This window comes from Suillus subalutaceus (genome assembly GCF_016647625.1).
Source record: "Suillus subalutaceus strain FC151 chromosome Unknown DFJ58scaffold_93, whole genome shotgun sequence".
Classification (NCBI taxonomy): domain Eukaryota; kingdom Fungi; phylum Basidiomycota; class Agaricomycetes; order Boletales; family Suillaceae; genus Suillus; species Suillus subalutaceus.
In genome coordinates this window covers 116553-137525 of record NW_024540342.1, presented here as the reverse complement: position 1 = coordinate 137525, position 20973 = coordinate 116553, and the positions used below count along the sequence as shown (strand labels likewise).

The window sequence follows — 20973 nt, the reverse complement described above, 5'->3', positions numbered from 1 at the left end:
GCGTCTCGATTTATGAATTCTATCAGTCTTTTTATTCCCCGGCGATACATAGTTTGCGCTTGACAACTCAAGGCAAGTACGTCGAGAAGGTATGATCACTAGTTCAAATACATCAACCTCCAACCTCGCTTAAACATCAGCTGACTCACGTGTACGCGAAGCCAACGCGGTGGTCATCAGCATCGAAGACAACATAATACCTCTCCATGAACTTCTGACCGATGGCGAAATCTAAGCCCCTCCCGCTGTCAGCGCCCCGAGTAGCAATGACGCCGTATTGTAAACCAGTCTCGCCGCCAAACATGGCGTTCTGGTCCAATGGGATCAGTTGTGCAGCTGTATCCATGCTGAACACACAACCGCCGATCGTGAAGTTGAGGGGTTGTATGTCCGCGACAGAGGAAGAGAGGATGACAATGAAGCCAGTATTGTTAGCGCCGAGATAGGCTCCGGGGGTAGCGTCTAAGTACATGGCAAAGAAATCGTCCGCAAGCAGGACCGCTGCGATAATGTGGAGTTGGATGGTGCGAGTGATAACGAGTCAAATAATACGTACCAGTTGTACCCGTGTCGACAATGCCGGCGGTTGACTGAGGAATAAAGGTGTGTGTGCCATATGTCAAGCAAGTCACGTTGATACCCCAGAACTGTGCTGCTGGGAGAATCTTGGTAACCGGAGTGTAGGTTATTTCACCGGTGTACTGACGGGTATATCAGGAGTTGCAATAACGATAAGTATGGTATTGTACGCACAAGAGCATGATCAATGCCACCATATGTAAGTACTCCATCTGTTCAATCAATGGCCAGATGGGTTGCATGAAAGTCAGATACAATGAATGCGTACTAGTGTCATTATAAGTCGTTGCCGGTGCGAATAAAACACCGAGAGTCTGCTTTTTGATCAAACCCTGCTTCAAAGCGTTGTTCATGACGGTCGGAATTAAGGCGTTAGCGTCGGGAGACAGAGTGCCCTGAGTGAGATCAACTGGACCGACGCCAATAATGCCATCGACGCCGCCAAAGTCTGCGTATTGGAGTGCATCGCCGATAGATTGGTTCGTGATGACGAAGTCAGCTGCGAGAGTCACTGTGTCATAGTCTAATGGGTTAGGCCATGTCAATTTATATATGCCGGAGCTAAGTGCTGAAGAAGACAGACATTCGGAACCACTGAAAAAGCCAGTCCAATAGCTGACATTGACATCCTGTCCAGTAGGGACACTAGTTGATGTACGGACATACTTCCTTGCCCGTTCTGCATGGCATCATCAATCATTCAAGTCGCAAGAGAAAAAGTACTGACCCGACAAAGGTTTTGGAACTCCCCGTGTCAACAACTAAATTGTAGTAGGCGGCTGGACTGCCGACACCAACGCTCGTAGTGTACTGTGTGTATGCCAGGTTTGAGGCCGGGATGGTCCTTGGGCCACTGGTTGGTCGGCCCTTCAAGGATGACGCTCGGTCACGATCAGCATGTAGAGACCCTTGAAAGTACGACCCAGTACGCTCAAGCTTTGTCAATGGGATGTTGACCAAGGCCCACGAGGTAGACCTGCCGGCTGCGATTAGAATTGCAAACAGAAGCGTGGAGAGCGACCGCATGACTATGGGAGAAGGTTTCTGACTGCTCGCATGGATGATGGGGTTGACAACCCATTTATACTCAAAGTATGTGCCCATGAATGTACACATGGGCACCGATAGGACGTGCCACGAATGCAAGACTCATATAGCCTTTCAAGGATATAAGCGACAGCACTAACAGCAGCAATACCGCGTGAACCTGCTGCTGCAGCACATGGGCATAACAGAGAATCCGACACTGCGGCATAGCCCCCACTAGGACCTATCGCCAGACTTATAGAACAGAGAGTGGTTTGAACGGCCTGCTAGACGCGAACACCACAAGGAGCACGTGGTGACTAGCCAAGCCGTATACTAGAAAAACAATAATCGTTCCAATTTCAAGGTACGGCATGAGCATTTCGCAAGTGCTGACAGGGCACCTGCGCTCTCCCGCAGTTTCCTACGCTTCGACATCTTGTTCCGTTGGCGAGGTTACGTGGGCACTGGGAACCACAATGTTGAAATTTGTCGTAGGCTGCGATGAAGTAAGATTAATAATCACACTTATGTAAGCGAGGCAGCTGATTCGGTTCAACGTTAGTAACGTTCATCTTTGGTTGTTAACATCCAGTGGTCACTCATCTTGTCTACGATTCTAGTGGTTTGATGTTTACAAACCATGATGCATGATGGGCCCACCGCGATCATCTTCCATCAAGGCCATCCACCTGACTCCAACTATGTCAAGATTCAATATACTATGAAGCTGGGCATCTAACTGGAGTGATCGATCCTGCACATGCGAGAATTTCACGTATTTTTCCCCTACTAGAAAAAAGAAAATTATGGTGCTCGCTAGGATCTGCACGGTCCTAGCCAGGGGATGCTGCGGCGTCGTTGGCGGTGTGCATTTGCTGGTTTCACGGATGAGAGAACGGAAGTGCGCGGCGCTCGAGGTGAACCCACTGTCCTTGATTTGCTATAAGAACATTCATTTCACGCTAATATATATCCCGGATCGAGTATATTCAATGATCAGGATCTGTGTTAGATGTTTGTATGAAACGTTACTGATGGTTCGTGCTAGCTAGAGTATTGAGTAGCTTCTATCAACTTCATGAAAGTCATTCTTGCACCGTCACGGTAATTTTCTCGTTGTTCGAGTCTGCTTCTGGCATCTGCACGCCCATGCACACATTCAGCTAAATGAATCTTTGCATTCCAAACGTAAACGGTACATGTACATTGTTTCAAGGACTTGTATAAAATGGTACATGCTCGCAAGTGTACAATTTTATATAGAAGGAATGACTGTCTTCCTTCCATTATGGTAGGGGAGAGTAGTACTGGTACTATCACACACAACAGCAAAAGTTAGAAACGTTCTAAGCAAGGAAGACGAAACATGATGCGGTTAAAAATGTAGCTTCACACATAGCAAGATATAGATAATGACGTAGCCTTCTATGATGACAGTCATCGCAATGAGAATCGTACAATGCAGGAAAAAAGTGAAAACAATTCACATAGAGGAATAGCTGTGGATTTCACAAGGGACGCTTGGGAATCAGCTTGACGGTTCTGTCCTGCTTGACAATATTGACATCCTTCCCGAAATAGCGGGCGGTCACGAAGGACCATTGCAGCGGACCAGTAATCCAGTTCTGCAGTCCCTGGACGTAGAGAGCCACCTGCTTGTCGACTTCTTCTCCCCACGAGGGGATGATAGCACGGTTTTCTTCAAAGCGTTGGAGGGAGATATTGCATAGCCGGGCGCAGTAGTCAACAGCATCTTGCAGGTTGAGACCTTGATCAAGCATGAGCACAGCAACTAAATTATGTGTGCTATGGTGAGATTGCTCCATGTTATAGGAGAAAATATCCTGTCAGCAGCGATGTCAGTAGTGCCCCAGGTTCGATGACAGAATGAGGTATTACGTTTGACCAAGAAACAAAGTCATTGGTAGCCTCCTCCAGGGCCATGATGACCGGATGCGAGACTACTTCGTCGGGAAGATCAATCCGATTGACGAATTCGATAAGGGCAAAGCAAGACTTGCAGCCGCTCAAGTCGCGTCTCAATTCAATGTAAGATTCAACGTCATCGACATGTCCCTTGGCGCGGTTGTCCACCTCCTTTGCCGCAGAGATGAACCACAAGTCCATTGCGTGGATAAAGCGCTCTGTGCAGCCAGGGCCGCCAGTCTCCTTAAAGCGAGCGAAGTATCTAGAAACCGTAAGATGGTTAGAATGTGTGCGTGACGGAAAAAGTTAGACGCACGATTTGCACATCTTTGCACTATATCTTTCCGTCTGGTAGTTGACGGGATCGCGGTACGCAGACAGGCAGCAGTCACGTACTCCCCACGCATCATTGACATCGGACCTCTCGATCTCGAGCCAGTCGTCTAATTTGAACGACCAGCCCAGAAAGTCCGCGCAGACTTTGAGATGGAAAGCATCCGCATCAGGGTAACAAGATGAAGCGAAGTAACCTGCGAGCAAGCTCGTATATTTGGTCCTCTCGGGCTCTACTAGATGGGCTTCGCTACAAAGCCATTGTTCAGAAGCGCGAGATACCAGATCACAGTGAGGGTTTAGTTGCATGGGGTAGCGGCAATCGCTGACAAAGTCAGGTATAATGAACTCTGTGGGCTCGGAGTCAGAACAAGTGACTGCGCAGGTTGCAGTAGAAGCCATGGAGGTTGTTGGAGTCGTGTCGTGAACGTCGAGATGAGTGAACGGAGAAATTAGAGACCCGTGTTGTGAGACAAGGGTTCTGAACATGCCAGTCTTTATACTTGTCAAGCTTTGCTAGCGGGTGTATCGTGTTGGCTCGGACCATCGTGTGCTTTTGGAAAGGAGGGTCCACTAGTCAGGTTGAAAGAAAGCAGGGTGTAGACTCACCTGTCCCATGTGTCACCTACTCGAATAACAGCAAGGTTTGTATGGCGCTTCCATAAACAGGGTGAAACATTAATGCGCTAGGCCATATAGTCTCCTAAGTTTCCGTGGCTTCGATGTCACTAACAAAAATGTGAGACTCAGATTCAATGCGCTATTCCATAGGCAGGATGTGCAAACGACGAGAACTTTCTCGCTACAGTGTGTTGTTTTGTAATTGTTTCGTATCAGTAGATCTCTTCTGTGAACATGACAAACCGCTCACCTCAAGCTTTTCCCCTCTGTATTCCCTTTCTGGAAGTCAGTCGTGCGATGAGCAGTAGAGATAGTCAGGGTTAAGATGATCAGATGTCAAAATACGAGGACGATGAATCTCGTACATTTGATCATTGACGGCGATTCACCTGTATGTAAAACGGGATTGACGGACCTATCTAAGATCTGTTCGTTGACTTGTGTGGGCGTCATGATTCATGATACTATATGTGGAGTACCAGAAGTGTGCGAGAGACATAGTATATGTCAACGGGTTTCAGTGCCGAATATAGATTTGTGGGTAGATCAGTCGACGAATTCTGTTCCGCTGCAGTTCGGAGACTAACGCTCAGTCAAAATGCTAGGCATCCATCGTGTCAATCGCAGTATCTGTCATAGCAACACAGTGGCGATGAAACACGGAGCTGCAGTGGCTGTCGCCCGAATCTGTCTCGTGCGACAAGCCACTCTCGATATTAGTTCCGAGACTCCTTGTATGTCACGATGAGTGATCTGATCCAATTTGCGCTCTGTCGCTCAACTAATAGATGTGTTAGTCCCATCAACGTTGAAAAATACGTGGTAAGAATCACATTACTCATCATGATAGACATTCCTTATCAAACCACAAGTCGGGAAACAAAGTATTCTGGAAGTATGACATATCGGCGTAATTTCCGAATTTTAGTGCATCTAATTGGTGAGTGTCACGTACCGCACTACGTAGCCTAAACTTGTTATATCATTGTGAGTACACTGATTGAGGTGATTAGAAAATCTCACTTATATAAATTAGCAGGTTTCTGAGTATCGTTTGATGATAAGGCTATCCGCGTCAGGAGCGTATGCACACTCACACTATACTCTCGTACATCGATGTAGGTCCATGCCCGCGTCGGGTTCTTAACAAGTTAACGTTCAAACGTTTACGGAAAGTGTTTTGGACCACGTGAGACGCGTCATTTGCAACCGCGATTGTGCATCCCAGATTCCCAGTCCTAGTCACTAGTCTAGTCACCAGCGGCCCACGACCAAAAAACGTGGTGGTCAAATGCTCAGAAAAATGGCATAGATACTAGAGCAGCATACAAAACATGGACGGAATGTCGAGAACGAGCAAAACCATTTCTAAAGAGCAAAAGTAGTAACGAGAAAGCTTGAAAGATGCAGAGACTGAAGGACATAGAGATACGGTGTAACACTGGATGGCTATGAGTGGGACATTGGTAACAAATGCAGCAGGGAATTAATATAGAACAGTAAATAGCTAACGGGGATATTGATGCACGAGAGTAAGTACGCAACCAGGCGCAGTGTCCAAACAAGCAGCGCTGATCGAAGCGCGTTCAGTTTTCCTTTCATCTCTTCATCGATAGTGCTTCCAAAATAACACTTGTGAGCCGGGCTGGAGGAGATACCAGGCGACATATTGGATGAGAACTGCATCACAGAATCAGGACTGAGTAGTCCAGAAGTGTTAGGACTGGACACAAAATAATTCATGAGGGGCTGGCGAGGAATAGGTATAACGAGCGCAGGAGGCGCGAGAGTACGCGTGTATTTCGCAGATGGAGATGGCGGTGGGAGTGCAGGGAGAGGGGGCAGTGGGGGGCGGAGCGAGTGGGATAGTTCGCTTGACGGCACGACGCAGGCTGCACGGGGTTTCAGAAGACGTCTAATTATAGGCATAGAGCCGCTTACCGTAGTGGAGCGACTGCGTTCAGACTGCCACTTCTTAGTCTTCCAAAAAGACTGTTAGTTTCTGAAGCGTTCTCTGCGATGCTGCCTGCACGACTCCGGGTGGGAGACATGACGCCGGCGCGTTGAAACGCGCTACCCGCATTCCGCGTCGGTGACTTAATAAGAGCCATCGGGTTCACACCAATATTCATGCTACTGCGACGCCTGCGCATGCGAGGACGGTCAGCATTCGCAGTGGGTACTGCAACAACATTATTCGAGTTGCCACCGGGTGTGGGTGTCACGCTCAGATCGCGATCGACAGGGTGCATAGGACTGGATTGCATCGGCATCGGCGAGGAAGGTGGTGCAGGAGTTGTTGCTCTTGGATGGTAAGGCGCGAGAAGGCCAGAAGAAAAGAAAGCAGAATAGGTGACCATCGTTGAAATCGACAAGGCCTTTCTGAAGAATTGAAGATGAACTTGGTCAAAGAACAAGTTGAACCAAACCAAATTTGGACTTCTTGATAAGGATACAAGGCACGTCGATTGCTAGAGCACTGCCACATTGTCCAGCGAAAAGTGAGATCTACACAATATAATTTAATATTCATTGACATCAACAGCACAATGAATCAAAACCTATCCGGCATCGCAAGCTTGCACTAGCAGCTAAGTACTAGCTAGAGATTGAACGAATAGAAACATTGACTCACAGTAATCCAACGCGAGTTCATAAATTTATGTCATGGTTACGGCCTACGTAACCTACGAACAATAATTACATAATAATTCTTAGCAACCAAAAGGGTTCACCCTCTTCAAAATCTTTGTCACCCCACCGAACAAGGCCGACTAGCTCAGTTGGTTAGAGCGTCGTGCTAATACGATTCGTTCGTAAGAATGTGTTTAGCAGCTTCACACTCTTACCGACGGTTTCGATACGCGAAGGTCTTGGGTTCGATCCCCACGTTGGCCAATATTTTTGCACATCAATTGTTAATATTATTATTAATATTATTGTTGCTCTCAGCAACATTGGGGTTGCAACTCGATTCTATGCGTCCGTAGATACTTGAAGGCTATCAAACCACAGGGGCAACCCGAATCGCACGTCACAGAGACGGCAGACCTACGCACAATGTCCATCTCAACAGGAGTAACACTGTGGACGCCCAGTGACGGGCAGAGGCTGCTACCACTAGTACTATGCGGACTCGGACACTTGAACTCCACCTCTCTCCTTCAAGCATCGATGTCAGACTTATCATGATGAGCAATGACTGACCCTAACAGTCTTCCACAACCAGGTACTCATACTTCTACCATCACCCTACGGCCAAATACTTGAATCCGAGGACTCCCAACGCCCCTGCTCGATAACACGTCTGGTGCGAACACTGCTGATTCTATCTAAATTTGTTTTGACACAGTGGCAAAATTCAGTTGCGCCACCGTGGAGGCTCTACAGTTAGAACACGGTGACCGTATCCACCGAGCCTCGTGATGTTCGTACAGCGGACTTGTTTCACAGCTATTTATTTAAAAGTGCAGGAGAAACGGATATCATGACACCGTTTTCATCTGTTTGAAGTCTGACGACATCAAGAAAGGTCACGTTCAGATGAACAAGGTTGCCCGGAATAACTTGCGCGTCACACTCGGTGGCCAGTGTCCGAGTCGATCATTGTTATGATATGATTCAACTGGATACATATCTACCCCAAAGGTATGCACTCACCCAATAATTTCCGTCAATATGCTTATCTGGCCCTGTAGCATACCAGCCGGTCCGCAAGGGCAACACATCCCTTGTTCATGGCAGCATGCGGGCAGTGGAGTTCGAGTCATTAGGACTGATCCCGAATATGGCATAGTGAGCGAACACATCATCGTTCGTCCCCCGGCGTGTCCGCACAATCCACTCTCGGACCAGACCTGTCCCTAGCGGACTTCTACGCTGCGTTTGAACTGTCTCCAGAAATATAGGGAAAGTTGGTTGACATTAATGGATATACTGGAGCGTGAACTATCAGGTATATTGTCGTATCTGAGCTGAAAGAGATTGGTTTCAATGATGGCGAGATCGCGGCGATGAAGGATGCCGTCGCACAATGGACTGTCGCTATTGATAAATCCACCTGCCAACCGAAGCTGGGAGTCTTCGGGAGATAGATGCAGGGGGGGGGGGGGGGGGGCGTAGTCCCCCTCCGGAAGGAGGTCTTCACAAAAAAGTGAGGTCTTTCGCTTTTTTGCTGCAGGCTTACCCTGCGAGCCCGGATGTGCATCGCACTAGGTCCGTTTTCTACTTTATTCCGTCGTGCGCTGTTTACGACGATGATTTCACCCAATACCTGTGGTAAATTTATTTATAGTAAGCTTCTTGAACTCCCAGTGTTACGGTCGTCTGGCGTGATTATTTGTTTAAAACCAAATTGGCGCGTCATGAGTGAAGTGAGCACGAGTAAGTGCTTATTATGGCCAGACCGTGGTAGTACCCTACTTGCAATGCTAGTAGGTCTCGAGTAGCAATGTTCGCATCAACATTGAATCCAAAATATCCTGGTTCCCAGAGTCATATCACAAAGTTCATACTGCAACAGCAACTTGTCGTCCACTACGCTGATAGCGGCTGTATTACGTCATCTACCGCAAGGGGAGGAACAACTTACGCTTTGTGATGATTGCCCGTGTGTTAACCGAGCCAACATGTTCTTCATTGTGAGTACCTCTCTCCGAGAGCTCTATCACCATTCAATCCGTCATAACCAAACTTCAATGTTCAGAAAGAATTGACGCACACGATTCTCCTCCATCCGTCATACTTTGGCCCTCGGATGCTCCAGTTCCTCGAGTCAAAACTCTACTCAGACGTAGAGGGAACATGTTCAGGCGCATTCGGGTACATCATTGCTGTCGTCTCAATCCTGGATATTGGAAAAGGCATGGTGCTGAGCGGAAGTGGCCAGGCCGAATTCATTACCCGCTATCGTGCAATAGTCTTTAAGCCATTCAAAGGAGAAGTAGTCGATGGGGTTGTAAATAACGTTAACAAGGTACGCCATACCCTGTTATGTCTCATTACTCTGTACTGAATAGTGTGTAGATGGGCTTCTTTGCTGATGTCGGGCCGTTAACAGTTTTCGTATCTCACCAAGTGAGTTTGAATACTGTCCCGTTCTGCCTCGCTCAACATCTCGCCCCATTCCTAGCTGATACATCCTGACATGAAATTTGATCCGACCTCGAATCCGCCATCTTTTGCATCAGAGGACCAGGTATCGTCCATTTATGTGTTGTCCCCTTAGTATCCCTACCTTGTCTCGAACAGATCATCGAGAAGAACACTCGTGTACGACTAAAAATTGTTGGAACGCGCGTTGACGCTACCGAAATCGTGAGTCTTTTAATTTTAGTACGACTACAACTGTTAACACAAGCTCAGTTTGCCATCGGAACGATCAAGGAAGATCATCTTGGTGTTATAGACTAGTCAAAAGATCGAATTTGGACGATCGCCCTACGTATACCTGCTTTCACTGTATTCGCTGTGTTATTTACTGCAAAGCACTAATGCCATCTTCTCAGTCCAATTCATGCGCTCAAATAAATATCATTAGATGAATCCATCCCACGACAGAATGCCTAGCGAAAAAATAGAAACAGTGTACATAGGACAGCAATTGGCTATAACTACCTACAAGGACAGTATGAACTATTAATATATAGTCGAGACAGTCTCGTCTAAGTATCACCTCTACCCCGCTTATTCCTCATCCTCGAAATGCAGGACCTGCGCATCCTCGTCTACAGGTACATCCCTATATCCGCGCCTCGCGCGGTAGTTCATCGATACAGACTCCAGGCTTGATGCTATATATTCGAACGCGATACCCGAAAGCCCAAGAAGGAACCATGGTACAGATGCCAGCGTATCCATCACACCAGACCTCGACCCATGCGAATATTCGCCTCCGGGTAAACGGATCGTCCTGTGTCAACGATAAGCATACAATGCGCACACATCAAGTGGATGTTACTTACCCTCTCGCCATTCCGCTCTTGCTGTACCACCACCATGCGACAAGCGCTGTGATCGCAAAGGGGAACAAAATCACCATCATCCAGAACATCGCGCTGTGGCCGTTAATGCCAGGGCATAGGTGTTGCGTGCCTCGGTCTATGCGGTCGCCGCCCTCACAAGTGGAGTAGTCCACCTTGCGATACGCCGTGCGTTCATACCAATAGTCTTCTCCGTTGCGACATGAATCATCTGACGGTAGTGGTTTCGTCCCGGGCACAAGAACGCATTCGTCCCCGTTGCGAACATGGTTGAATTCGCTGTTTTTCGTGCCCAGATTTAAGTTACCTCTGAGCGAGCGGTATCACACCCGTGACTCACCATTCAAAGTCCTCCTCCGTACATGTGCAGTTCTGTACAATGTTGTCTAGTGCCTTGGGCGTGTCTCCAACAACACAGTTCACATCCCGTTTGCGGCGATGGTAGAGCGTCTGTATATGATATGGGCGACAAAGGAAAAACTCAAGTCCAGATGACCCACCTGTCGTCCGAACAGGCAAAGTGAGGCTCTTTCCTCGCTGGGGCTCCACAGCTCAAAGTCATCATGTCCAGGATCTTCCACATCCACGAGGCCTGGAAGAATGAGTTCAACATCAATCACCAAGCACAAGAGCACCCGACTCACATTTTTTATGCGTGAGAGATGAGAAGTCTAAGTGCACGATCACCAAGCCAGCCGTTGTGGAATAACGGCCCAGGAGCATAAACTTCCGGCTTGTATCCTCCTGTACCGTCATAATATCCCTCACTCTGATCTTCTCAGTCGTAAACTTGAATTCTCGCCAAGTGAGACCCTCATCTGTAGTAAACAGGACATGGTCCGTCGGTTCCTCATCGTTCACGATCACGATGATAGACCCTGAGTCGCCGAATTCCCAGAGATGGGCGTCCTTGTGTACTTCTTCCCATGTGAACCCACCATTCCGGGACAGGAAGGTATCGCTCTCAGTGTAGGTGGCGAGCGAATCACCCACATTCCCGACTGCCATCACCACGCCTACGACGGACGGGCTGCTATATGTTGCCCGGGCGTCGAAGCGCTCTGTATACCCATGAACGTGGAGCGCACAGCCCTAAACACGACAAAATAAGTCAATTGAACAGCGATGCGCAAAAAAGCACAAAATACCACTGATGTACAAGGGTACTTCACACCCAGCGAATCTACTGAAGGGGGTGCAAGAGGCTTCCAAGTGCCACCTGACGCAACAAGTAACAGTCAACGAGAGGCAGAAGGTACCGATGAAACAAAGCATACCATCATTATGCGTGATCCTCGTCTGCAGAGTCTTATGTCCCGTGAGCGCAGCCTCTGCAGGATTGGCCACTATGTTAGCCATCGCAATGCCATCCAACCCTACAAATTTCTCAAAGTCGACGAAGCCGCCGACATTCCTGTTCACGTTCTCGAGGGATAGCCCAAAGTAAGTTCCGTTAGAGTTGGATTTGAGGATGTTGCCCCATGGCGCTGGCCCTTCGTTCATGGTCATGTGTAGGAAGATGGATCTAGTGCTTGACTCGAGGATAGTGTATGCCTAGATAACATCATGAGCAATTTTAGCATCTGTAGAGTTAGAGCGATGCTGCCTACGTGAGAATCTGGATGCATGCCGGGAGGGAAGCTCCCAGAAGCAAACGTCCGTCCATCAAGTGAGACCTGGATGTTAAGCGTGCCCCTCATCGGGAGGTACTGCGAGTTCACAACCAGTCAATCAACAGCGCACGCACAAGACAACTGAAAAAAAACTCACCTCAGCCACGATCAAAAACTCTGAAAACTTGGTGAACCCCACGACATGGTCAAATAGCTTATTCTTCGTCGCATAATAGTCCGTCCCTGACACAAGTTGCAACGCATTATTACTCCCGAAAAACATTTGCGAGCCCTGTTTGTTCGCATACGACTCGCATAGGATCTGAGATGAATCAATCCGCAGCTCCTCGTCGCGTGCCCAGTCACAGTTGACAACGTAGTCCTCTACCCACCGCCAATCCTGCCCGTTGTTCCATGTGTACTGGGCTTGCGCGTGACAGTTGTCAAACCCCGATTGGCAGTCCACATTACCAATCCAGATGACATACTCTGTCCTGGGCTGGAAGCGGAGCACTTGGGCCCCGAAGGTGTTGGGAGGCGAAGGCGCTTCGGAGGAGAGCCAGTTGCGGCCTGTATCTGTTGTGTGGTAGAACTTCTTGGAGTCGGTGAGAAGGTATGCGCGCTCGTTGCTGTATGTGTGCATATAGAACGCTACGAAACGCTCCTCTGGGAACTTTTGTTCCCACGTGTAACCCTCGTTGCTAGATTGCCATATTGTGAGGTCGGTAAGACGGACGAGGACGGTCTATGGAGGTAGACGTGAGCTGAGGTATTGATATGGTACTATATATAGGACGCTCACCTTCGAGTCCTTGAAATACTCGCTCTGCACAATATCACCAGTGAACGAATGCTACAATATCGTAAGTTTCCATACTGGAAAGAAAAGCGAGAACAGAAACTTACAATCTTGTGAACGACCGCTCCTTCGACAGGTTCAGCTGCAAATGACACATGAGACACAGACCCTCCATAGCTGCTAAAGCACTCACCTTCGGAACAATCTTTAGACACGGGCTCGTCCATGCGATAGCCACCTTCACACTGGTTCCCGGGGATCTTGCGATATCCCGATGAACCCATATATTTTTCGTTAGGCGTCCCAAGGATACATTGGGTGCTGGGTATACGCTCTGGACCCGAAGGTACACATTTACCATCGCTCCGCACGTAGTTGTAGTCACTGGAACAACGTATGAGCGGTCGTAATGGACAGAATAACGAGGAACGACGTACCACTCATAATCATGTTCCTCGCATGGGCACTTATCATCATGAACTTCCGGATCATGGAACTTCTCACCCATGTAGCAATCTGCGTCAGCCTTGCGCCTCGTGTACCATTGCTTCGAAGTATATCAGCAAGACCATTCTCATGGCAAGGTTTACATCAGTAACAGACCTTGGCACCCATGATGCACTCTGATTTGGAATTGGCTCTTGCATACCATGACTCCTTGTCGTTGGAACCACACTTTGGACGCCCAAGGGCGGCGAAGTCGAGGTAGATGGCAGCGTTGCGGCCTTCATCGGGTTGTTGTGACTGCCGCATGACCTGGCCGAGGAGAAGGAATTTCTGAGACGTCGAATCTGATACCGTCGTCAGACCCCTGGCAAGGAATTGGATCCCGACATCGTACGTGTTCCTATAGGGCGGGGCGTTTCAGTGAGGTCTCATACATGCACACGCAGTGAGCGGCAAGGCGTAAAGACGTACCAGTTCTTGCCCATGTCCGTGGAATACATGATGGAGTTGGTAGGTTGCTCGTTGTCGACGATGACGATGATACTTCCAGAATCGCCAAATTCATATTGACATGCACCTTCGCGGACCATGGACCATGTCAGACCGGCGTTGGTGCTCATGTAGGTGTTGCTCTCCTCATATGGCGCGAGCGCCTTTCCAACGGAACCCACGCCCATAACGAAGCCAGGGGCGGGGGACGAAAAAACGGGGCCATAGTTGTGCATGTTTGTTACTGAATGCAAGTGCAGCGAACATGGTTCGGAGGAGCAGGTACCGCTAGGAGCGACAAGAGGATCCCATGAGCTGCCTGCGAAAATGTAAGATCAGTTCGAAAGAAAACAAGAAACGCCATTCCCCACCGTCATTGAATGTGATGACCGACCGTAATTGCTTGGCTACCATCTTCCTCTCAACGTCTTGCGCATTAGCGACGACATTGGCGATACCAACACCCTCAACGCCATATATGGTCTCGTAGTCAACGTACCCTACCATGTTCCTGTTCGTGTCCGTCAAGCTCTCTACAAAGTAGGTGCCGTTGGAGTTGCTGACGAATAGGGTACCGACGGTTGTTGTGTCGTGCAAGACGACATCGACTGCTAGAGAGTGGACTGTAGACTCGACGATGGTATATGCGTTCTCCCGCAAGCGCGCCTGGGAGGCATGTGGGAACTGTGCCTTGGCCCATTCCTTGGTGTTCACAGTAACATATAACAGCATATCGCCCTCGCTGCCGGGCGTCAAATCCTTGAGCGCAACTACGGCGAACTTGGACACGATCGCAAATGCCACGACACCCTTGGCATTCTTGCCAATGCCAAGGTCTTCGTTCTGCTTGGTGGCAAAAAAGTCTGTGCTGGAGTACAGACGACTACTTGCGATGCTGTGTGAGCCAGTCATGGCGGAAGAGTCATAGGCGACGCAGTAGACGAGGTCTTCGTGAGCGTCATGTTTGAAGTCCTTGCTACTGTGAGCGAATTGGCAACGGGAGACGTCCTCTAGGAGTAGTTGTGGTGATGAAACGAATCCATCTTTGGTGTAGTATGTCTACATAGAAATTTGGATGCAAGTAATATATACATATAAAATAAGTGCGCACCACGTCTCGACATCGTTGTCCCCAGGGAATTGGGTCACACCTGGTAGCCTGGAAGAGGGTATACTCCCACTTGTTGGGATCTGAGTGGAATGAGAGTGGATTTTGGACGTAGGCTAGTAGCTCGGGGACGTCGAACGTGCGCCATGTCTTTCCGCGGTCGTCTGTGCGGTAATGCGTGTAGGAATTCGTCAATACGAATGCCTAGATAGAATTCGGTCAGGTCGAAAGCCACGTTGGTGTGTTCAGGCAGATAAATAAAGTATGGACAGTAACGCACCACGCGATTGTCGAATGGGTGCTCAATAAACATTGCAGCCTCGCCAGGCGGTATGTCATCTGCGCGTTTCCAGGTCTTGCCTTCGTCCTGAGAAACATGTATTTCCCCGAAGATGGCATCGTGGTATATCACACTCTAGGGAATAAAGTGAATTATTAAGTGAACCCTGAGGCAGACATGAATGTCTCACAGTGGTATCGTCGAAAAAGAACAACCGAGCTGGTGCATTGTCGAAGTAGTTTATAGCATGTTCTGGATCAGCAGCAGACGTGTAACCAAAATAAAGAAGAAAAGCGAGCGTTGACCATATGAAAGCGGCTGTCCTGTGCCAGGGAGCCATGCAGGACGTTGTGGATGAAGAAATTTGTAGTGCACGTACGTTGTATGCTGCGTACAGCTTCAGTTCCCTTGCCGCAGCCGCGATGACGACTGCCTTTCACAGCCACACAACCAGTTCTACTACCATTTCGGGCGAGTACAGAACTCGTATAGACCTAGAAGACAATACTTCGTTCTTCCTACAAAATTATTCATTCCTATAAGACATGATGTTCTCTTATTGCGTACATGACCTAGATGAATTCAAACAGGTATCAAAAGGGATTTAACCACGATCTTTTTCCAAATCTTCAGGTCCGAAACTAAATGGAAGTAACTCCCCAAGAGTAGATTCTCGTATTCCATCTTCCTTCTCCATGTAAGAAGATGCAGCCAATAGGATGGGCATGTCGAGGGAACAAAATTCACGAATTACTTGACGACACATCCCACAAGGCGCAATTGGCGAGGCAACGTCGCTAGCAAGGTAATTGGTGTAAGGATTTGGGCAAGGATAATAACGACATACGTTGTGACAGCGAGGGCCGCAAACTTACGCTTGCCTTCACTCTGATATCGAGATTTTTAGTTCTCCACGAACGCTATCAGATAAGGTGAACGCACCACTGCCTTCACGAATGCAGTGCGCTCTGCACAAATAGTACCACCTATGTATGGTGGCAAGACTGATGAGTAGCAAGAGCCAAGTAAAATCGTGAAAGACCGTATTCACCGTACGAGGCGTTCTCGATATTAGCACCTTTGATGATTTCGCCGTCCTCAGTGAGAAGAGCAGCTCCCACACGAAATTTGGAGTAAGGCACGTATGCGAATGTCTTCGCTATCAAAATACTCATGAACTCAGTGTGCTCGTTCGGGTTCTACTTTCAGGGCGATCGACTCATACCTTCAACTGCAGCTTGGAGGAGGCGATCACGGTTTGAAGCTACGATATCTGCCATGAATAATTTGTTGGTTCAACGGGATAATTCAAATCAGAGGATGAACGATCCGACAGCGCGGTCAAGATATGCAAATCAAGTCATGATCTCAGGCTGTCTTCTGAGCAGGTCACTTGTCACGCTGAATGAGTCACAACTTCGTTCAAACCCACGGTAATGCGCTAATGCGTCCTTGTTGATGTTCCTGCTGGAATTTTGAAGTCCATTATTGATAAGGACGTTATCTTTCTCAGTGGCAATGTGCATCATCGACATCCACGGCAGAGTTGAGCAAATGTACTGAGCGTAATGATTACTTGACCGACTCAAAGGCTGACCATATTAAGGCATACCAAGCAATATTGCTCTCATCATGGTCACCATAATGAGAGCAATGTTGTTTGTTATGCCTTTACTTCCGTTTTACGCCCTTATCAGGCTACGCAGCCTTTCACAGCGAGCACAATTTCCACCACACGTACTACCTGCGTCCAACGGTTCACTTGCGTTGTCCAACCGAATACTACCTTGCTCCCTCGACACCCAGTTCATCCAACACTTGATCCCTCTCATATCAATATACGAAAGTCCACTGCGTCCTCGAATTCTAATTCCACCTTTAGCACTCCCGTTTCTGCATTGGCGCCTCTCTGTCCGTCTAAGGATCAGGCTAAGAAACGCGAGTCCGGGCGGAGTGCTTTTTCACCGCCCAAGGCTTTCTCTAGCTCGTCGGATAATGACAAGAAATTTTCACTAGCGAGTATAGAGACTGCTGCAACAACCGTCTCGCTCTCTACACCTGCCACAGGCGACTCCATTGCCTCCATCACGTATCCGAGTCCCGCTGTCGTCTCCCATTGGATCTCCTGTTGCGGTATCCCGTATCCCTTACGTCTCCCTTGACTACATCCCCGAGTACATCTGCCACCCCTGTGCTCGCTATCCAGACGCGTACTACGTAGGATCTCATTTGGGAATTTGAGGGCTGCAATTGTCCGGTCATGTCCTGGCGAGAGTGAGATGGTTGCGCTTGGGAGTGCTTGCATTTCACTTTCGATGGTCTAGTGTGAGCAGTGCTCGCAGACATCTATATTTTCCTATCTTCGATGATTCAGTTTTGATTTCCTCGTCCCCTCTGGCTTCATTTTTGTATATCTTGGACTTCGATTTACTTGTATGTCTATTTGCTTCATCTGATGAGTTCTTTTGATTTTCTCCCTTTCCCCTTTCTTTTATGTTTGACGTCCTTTCTTTTCATCTTGTTTGTTCGGCGTTCGCAGGTTACTTTTTACTTATGGTTGGTTATTTTTCTCAATCATCTCTTGCTATCGCCTTTTTGGAAACTGTCCTGGTTCTGGTATTTTGTTTCCGAGTTTTTTTCTCTTCGTTCTCTTCGTCTTCGCTTCATACTTTGACCCCGCTACTATCTCTTCCGCTTATCTCGCCCCCGCCCAACCCTTCGCTCCTGACCGATCTTCCAATCGTCAAAGGTATGTATCACATGTCACGCCATCATACGTGATAATGCACGCTTACACGCTCCTTGGTTTTCCTCTTTAAGCGGCCACTGTCACTCTCGTTCGGGCCATGAAACGCGCAGTTCACACTCCCTATTTTTACGTTTAAAGGATGGAGGAAATTCTCCTTCTTCCAACCGACTATCCGCTCCTTAAGGTTGTTGACGACCTTGATTTATCTATTCCCCATCCCTTCATTACTTATGAACCACCGAACTGGAGTCATCACACATTCATTAACTTCGCATTCAAGCGTGTACCATCACCACCTATTCGTCATCGCTTTCGTTCCTGTCCACTTTTTTTTTATACAGCTACCCCCTCTGTGTACAACCGTCCTTTCCCCCCTTCTTTGTGTAAATCCCCACTTTCTTGGTACGACTGCCCTCATCGCTACAGAAGTCGATCGTATTTTATGACAGGGAATTGGATACGAACTAATTAGCGCGTACATGGATTAGAAGACAGGTTGTGGATTCTGCTCCTGTCGTAATTGACAATGCCACGAAGTCGCCTGTGTTGGATCAATGGTGCCATCGATGGACCGAGGCCGAACCCCTCACTCGACTGTAGCAAGAACACCGAATATCAAAAGAATACTCCGAAGATCACGCTGGCAGGTTACGAACAGTCCTCCGATCTTTTGCGGCGTTCGAACATTCCGCGCAAGTCACTGCTTTGCGATTTCACCGACAACTGCTATTATGATACCATCGGTATCCCTGGATGGGCACTGTCTTTCTGATGGAATTCATATTGAAATACTTTGATCAATCGGATATCATCCCTCAAAACTCACCTCGGCGATGTAAGCGCTGGATTGTGGTATATCAAGCATGAATGTGATCGTCACACGTCCACCAAGTTCCCGCCGCTCGCTCATTCCCATCCTCTAATAGTATGACCGTAGTCTCGAACGATCCCAGTTGGTGGCCGATCATCAATGCGAATCTTATTTCCGGCTATTTTGTAGGTTCGTGAAGAGTTAGCCGCATGACGACGTCGATGACTTAATTAGCCTTGGCTGTGGTTCCGCAGTTGCCTCCTGTGTTGGGGTAATGTACGATTGGGGTGAGCAAGATTAAGTATGAAAAGACCACTGACATCATGGTATTTCTAGGACTTATGCTCGGACAAGAGGTATGTTGGCACCATTACAGGAGCAGCCATCTCGCTGATAACAGTTTTATAGGTGGAACTGGTCTGGGTGAGTGGACTCCCACATCTATCAACAGAACGATGCACAACTAATTTGGGCAGAGGCAACGCTGGTCCCTGATGACCATTCTGTATCTCTTTGTATGTAGCTTTTGTTTTTAAGCGTGGTGAGCAAGTTGTGAACATATCCTAGGTACGATATGTTGGAATAGGATATGCCGTGTACGTTTGGACGTCCAAGCTGTTGATGTTGTGCTCATTACCCATCTCTCACAATTAGGATCAGCCTACTGTGTACGTGTGCCCACACTCACCATGTTTGTTCTGACCAGCAACATGCTCCAGTCTGGGTTCCGACAATTTCGACGACAGATGCAGTGAGTATTTAGCACCAATGCCTTCCATCCCCGTCCAAATAATTAACTACCATATAGGGGTGAGTGAGATTCTCAAACAATTCATTGATTCAATATGACAACTCCCATAGTTGTGAGTTTGTTTCGAGCCTGTGATCCTCCCAAGCTGATAACTGATGTTGCTGGATATGACAGGCCGTGCCATGTACGACATATTTGATTGGACGGGTATCCTTGCAGATGTAATGCTGGGCGGTGAGCATACTACACCTCTGCGATATTGACTCGACTGAAACACCACGCAAGTCATCGTGATCGCTCGATTACATGCTATGTATCTGGGTTCCAGAAAAGTGCTGATATTTCTCGTTGTCATTTTTGTGGCCATCAGAATCGCCAATGTAGCGATGATCGCAATGACGATGACACATGTTTCAGGAGGTAAGTTTAAATTATGTATGGAATATTTAAGTGCATCAGACTTGACAAATACCAGAGGGATTCGTTCTCTTCGGCACCTTTCAGTGCATGATGGGCTATGCGGGAAATGCGTATCTTTTGATTTCCATGACTTGGATACTTGGCACTGTATGGGAGGTCCTTGTACTGTGTCTCGCAGTCTGGATTGCTATGAAGCACTTCCGTGAACTGCGACAAACCTCAACGGGGGGGATTCTTAGGGATTTTCTCAGGGTGTTAGTGAAAACTCACGCGAGTTACTTTGCGAGGTGAGCTCATGGTGTGAATGCGGTTCTCTTGTTTTTTTTTGCTGAAGTTCTACATGTGCAAGCTTCCTTGTAGTTTCTTGTTTTGAAATGAGTTATTTGTCCCCAACGATCTCAACGGTATGCCGATCTGTCATCGACCTCTGCATGCGGTCATCATTCATCATTTCTATAGGACTTGCCTTACCTGGAAACCCAGATTTATTCTGGCTTCATTCAAATCTTCCAAATCTTGCAGATGTTCGTGCTGGGACCACGCCTCATCCTTAGCTTGCGAGAATATCACGCTAAGCTCGTGGCCGACTCCGATACAGCAACCGTTATGACTTCAATTGCTTTCCAGGAGCGCGTCCGTGTGGAAACTAGCAGTAGCGTATAGTATGGGAGATACTTGATATGATTTACGATCGGCGGCTAGTCTGTAGGGAGCAGTTTTTATTTTTATTTCTTCCAAGCTATGTTGTGGTACTTATTGTTGTTATTTTTTCTGAAGAAGTCTCGTCCTTGAAAAAATCTGCACCAAATGACGCTTCAATTGTGAGAAGAGAATCTGGGGCCATTCACGACAAAGACGACGACGGTTTTCGCGGTCAATCAATTGTGCTTGAGTACAAATATGATCGCATGATTTTTTCTTCACGTTCTGTAGTGATCTGATGAGCGACGAACCTGTCCCGTCTTCGATCCGATTTCAAAACTGACCTCATTCTTGTTTACTGTGTGTTCTGAGCGTGGGTCTGGGCAATGTTGTGG

At 47.9% G+C, this 20973-nt stretch overlaps 8 protein-coding genes and 1 non-coding gene across 9 annotated transcripts; 4 read left to right on the top strand and 5 right to left on the bottom strand.

Annotated features, from left to right (window-relative positions):
• Positions 1 to 67: 67 nt before the first annotated feature.
• DFJ58DRAFT_664145 (acid protease) lies at positions 68 to 1605 on the bottom strand (the record flags this gene model as incomplete). The annotated part of the gene is made up of 7 exons (XM_041382412.1): positions 68 to 98; positions 150 to 501; positions 557 to 701; positions 754 to 791; positions 848 to 1102; positions 1163 to 1244; positions 1303 to 1605. The coding sequence occupies 7 exons, from the start codon at positions 1603 to 1605 to the stop codon at positions 68 to 70; spliced, it is 1206 nt and encodes a 401-aa protein (XP_041241229.1).
• A 1511-nt stretch (positions 1606 to 3116) lies between these two features.
• DFJ58DRAFT_717431 (isoprenoid synthase domain-containing protein) lies at positions 3117 to 4269 on the bottom strand (the record flags this gene model as incomplete). The annotated part of the gene is made up of 3 exons (XM_041384357.1): positions 3117 to 3452; positions 3508 to 3796; positions 3851 to 4269. The coding sequence occupies 3 exons, from the start codon at positions 4267 to 4269 to the stop codon at positions 3117 to 3119; spliced, it is 1044 nt and encodes a 347-aa protein (XP_041241228.1).
• A 1505-nt stretch (positions 4270 to 5774) lies between these two features.
• Positions 5775 to 7123, bottom strand: DFJ58DRAFT_686768 (uncharacterized protein). Its single transcript, XM_041383316.1, has 3 exons — positions 7050 to 7123; positions 6430 to 6996; positions 5775 to 6380 (listed from the first exon to the last, which is right to left on the bottom strand). The coding sequence occupies exons 2-3, from the start codon at positions 6846 to 6848 to the stop codon at positions 6206 to 6208; spliced, it is 594 nt and encodes a 197-aa protein (XP_041241227.1). The 5' UTR covers positions 6849 to 6996; positions 7050 to 7123; the 3' UTR covers positions 5775 to 6205.
• Positions 7124 to 7256: 133 nt separating this feature from the next.
• DFJ58DRAFT_t113 lies at positions 7257 to 7386 on the top strand. The gene has a single exon. It is a non-coding gene; the product is annotated as a tRNA-Ile (tRNA).
• A 1607-nt stretch (positions 7387 to 8993) lies between these two features.
• Positions 8994 to 10008, top strand: DFJ58DRAFT_686765 (RNA polymerase Rpb7). Its single transcript, XM_041383315.1, has 6 exons — positions 8994 to 9128; positions 9194 to 9463; positions 9514 to 9564; positions 9620 to 9685; positions 9739 to 9804; positions 9853 to 10008. Exons 1-6 carry the CDS (start codon positions 9117 to 9119, stop codon positions 9898 to 9900), a joined length of 513 nt encoding a protein of 170 aa, XP_041241226.1. The 5' UTR covers positions 8994 to 9116; the 3' UTR covers positions 9901 to 10008.
• DFJ58DRAFT_800160 (uncharacterized protein) lies at positions 10009 to 15624 on the bottom strand. The gene is made up of 19 exons (XM_041390801.1): positions 15396 to 15624; positions 15206 to 15340; positions 14929 to 15129; positions 14189 to 14876; positions 13800 to 14136; positions 13485 to 13728; positions 13319 to 13428; positions 13075 to 13265; positions 12989 to 13023; positions 12885 to 12935; positions 12240 to 12827; positions 12080 to 12178; positions 11747 to 12023; positions 11618 to 11688; positions 11114 to 11561; positions 10970 to 11061; positions 10810 to 10919; positions 10452 to 10748; positions 10009 to 10399 (listed from the first exon to the last, which is right to left on the bottom strand). The coding sequence occupies exons 1-19, from the start codon at positions 15543 to 15545 to the stop codon at positions 10174 to 10176; spliced, it is 4350 nt and encodes a 1449-aa protein (XP_041241225.1). The 5' UTR covers positions 15546 to 15624; the 3' UTR covers positions 10009 to 10173.
• A 24-nt stretch (positions 15625 to 15648) lies between these two features.
• Positions 15649 to 16577, bottom strand: DFJ58DRAFT_800156 (cytidine deaminase-like protein). The gene is made up of 5 exons (XM_041390800.1): positions 16431 to 16577; positions 16257 to 16364; positions 16148 to 16191; positions 16053 to 16093; positions 15649 to 16002 (listed from the first exon to the last, which is right to left on the bottom strand). Exons 1-5 carry the CDS (start codon positions 16483 to 16485, stop codon positions 15810 to 15812), a joined length of 441 nt encoding a protein of 146 aa, XP_041241224.1. The 5' UTR covers positions 16486 to 16577; the 3' UTR covers positions 15649 to 15809.
• Positions 16578 to 17533: 956 nt separating this feature from the next.
• Positions 17534 to 18190, top strand: DFJ58DRAFT_503493 (uncharacterized protein). Its single transcript, XM_041380721.1, has 2 exons — positions 17534 to 17954; positions 18010 to 18190. Exons 1-2 carry the CDS (start codon positions 17699 to 17701, stop codon positions 18135 to 18137), a joined length of 384 nt encoding a protein of 127 aa, XP_041241223.1. The 5' UTR covers positions 17534 to 17698; the 3' UTR covers positions 18138 to 18190.
• Positions 18191 to 19454: 1264 nt separating this feature from the next.
• On the top strand, positions 19455 to 20599 carry DFJ58DRAFT_843645 (uncharacterized protein; the record flags this gene model as incomplete). Its single annotated transcript, XM_041392997.1, has 7 exons — positions 19455 to 19516; positions 19627 to 19628; positions 19691 to 19750; positions 19901 to 19936; positions 19992 to 20223; positions 20271 to 20340; positions 20396 to 20599. 7 exons carry the CDS (start codon positions 19455 to 19457, stop codon positions 20597 to 20599), a joined length of 666 nt encoding a protein of 221 aa, XP_041241222.1.
• Between the last annotated feature and the right edge of the window lie 374 nt (positions 20600 to 20973).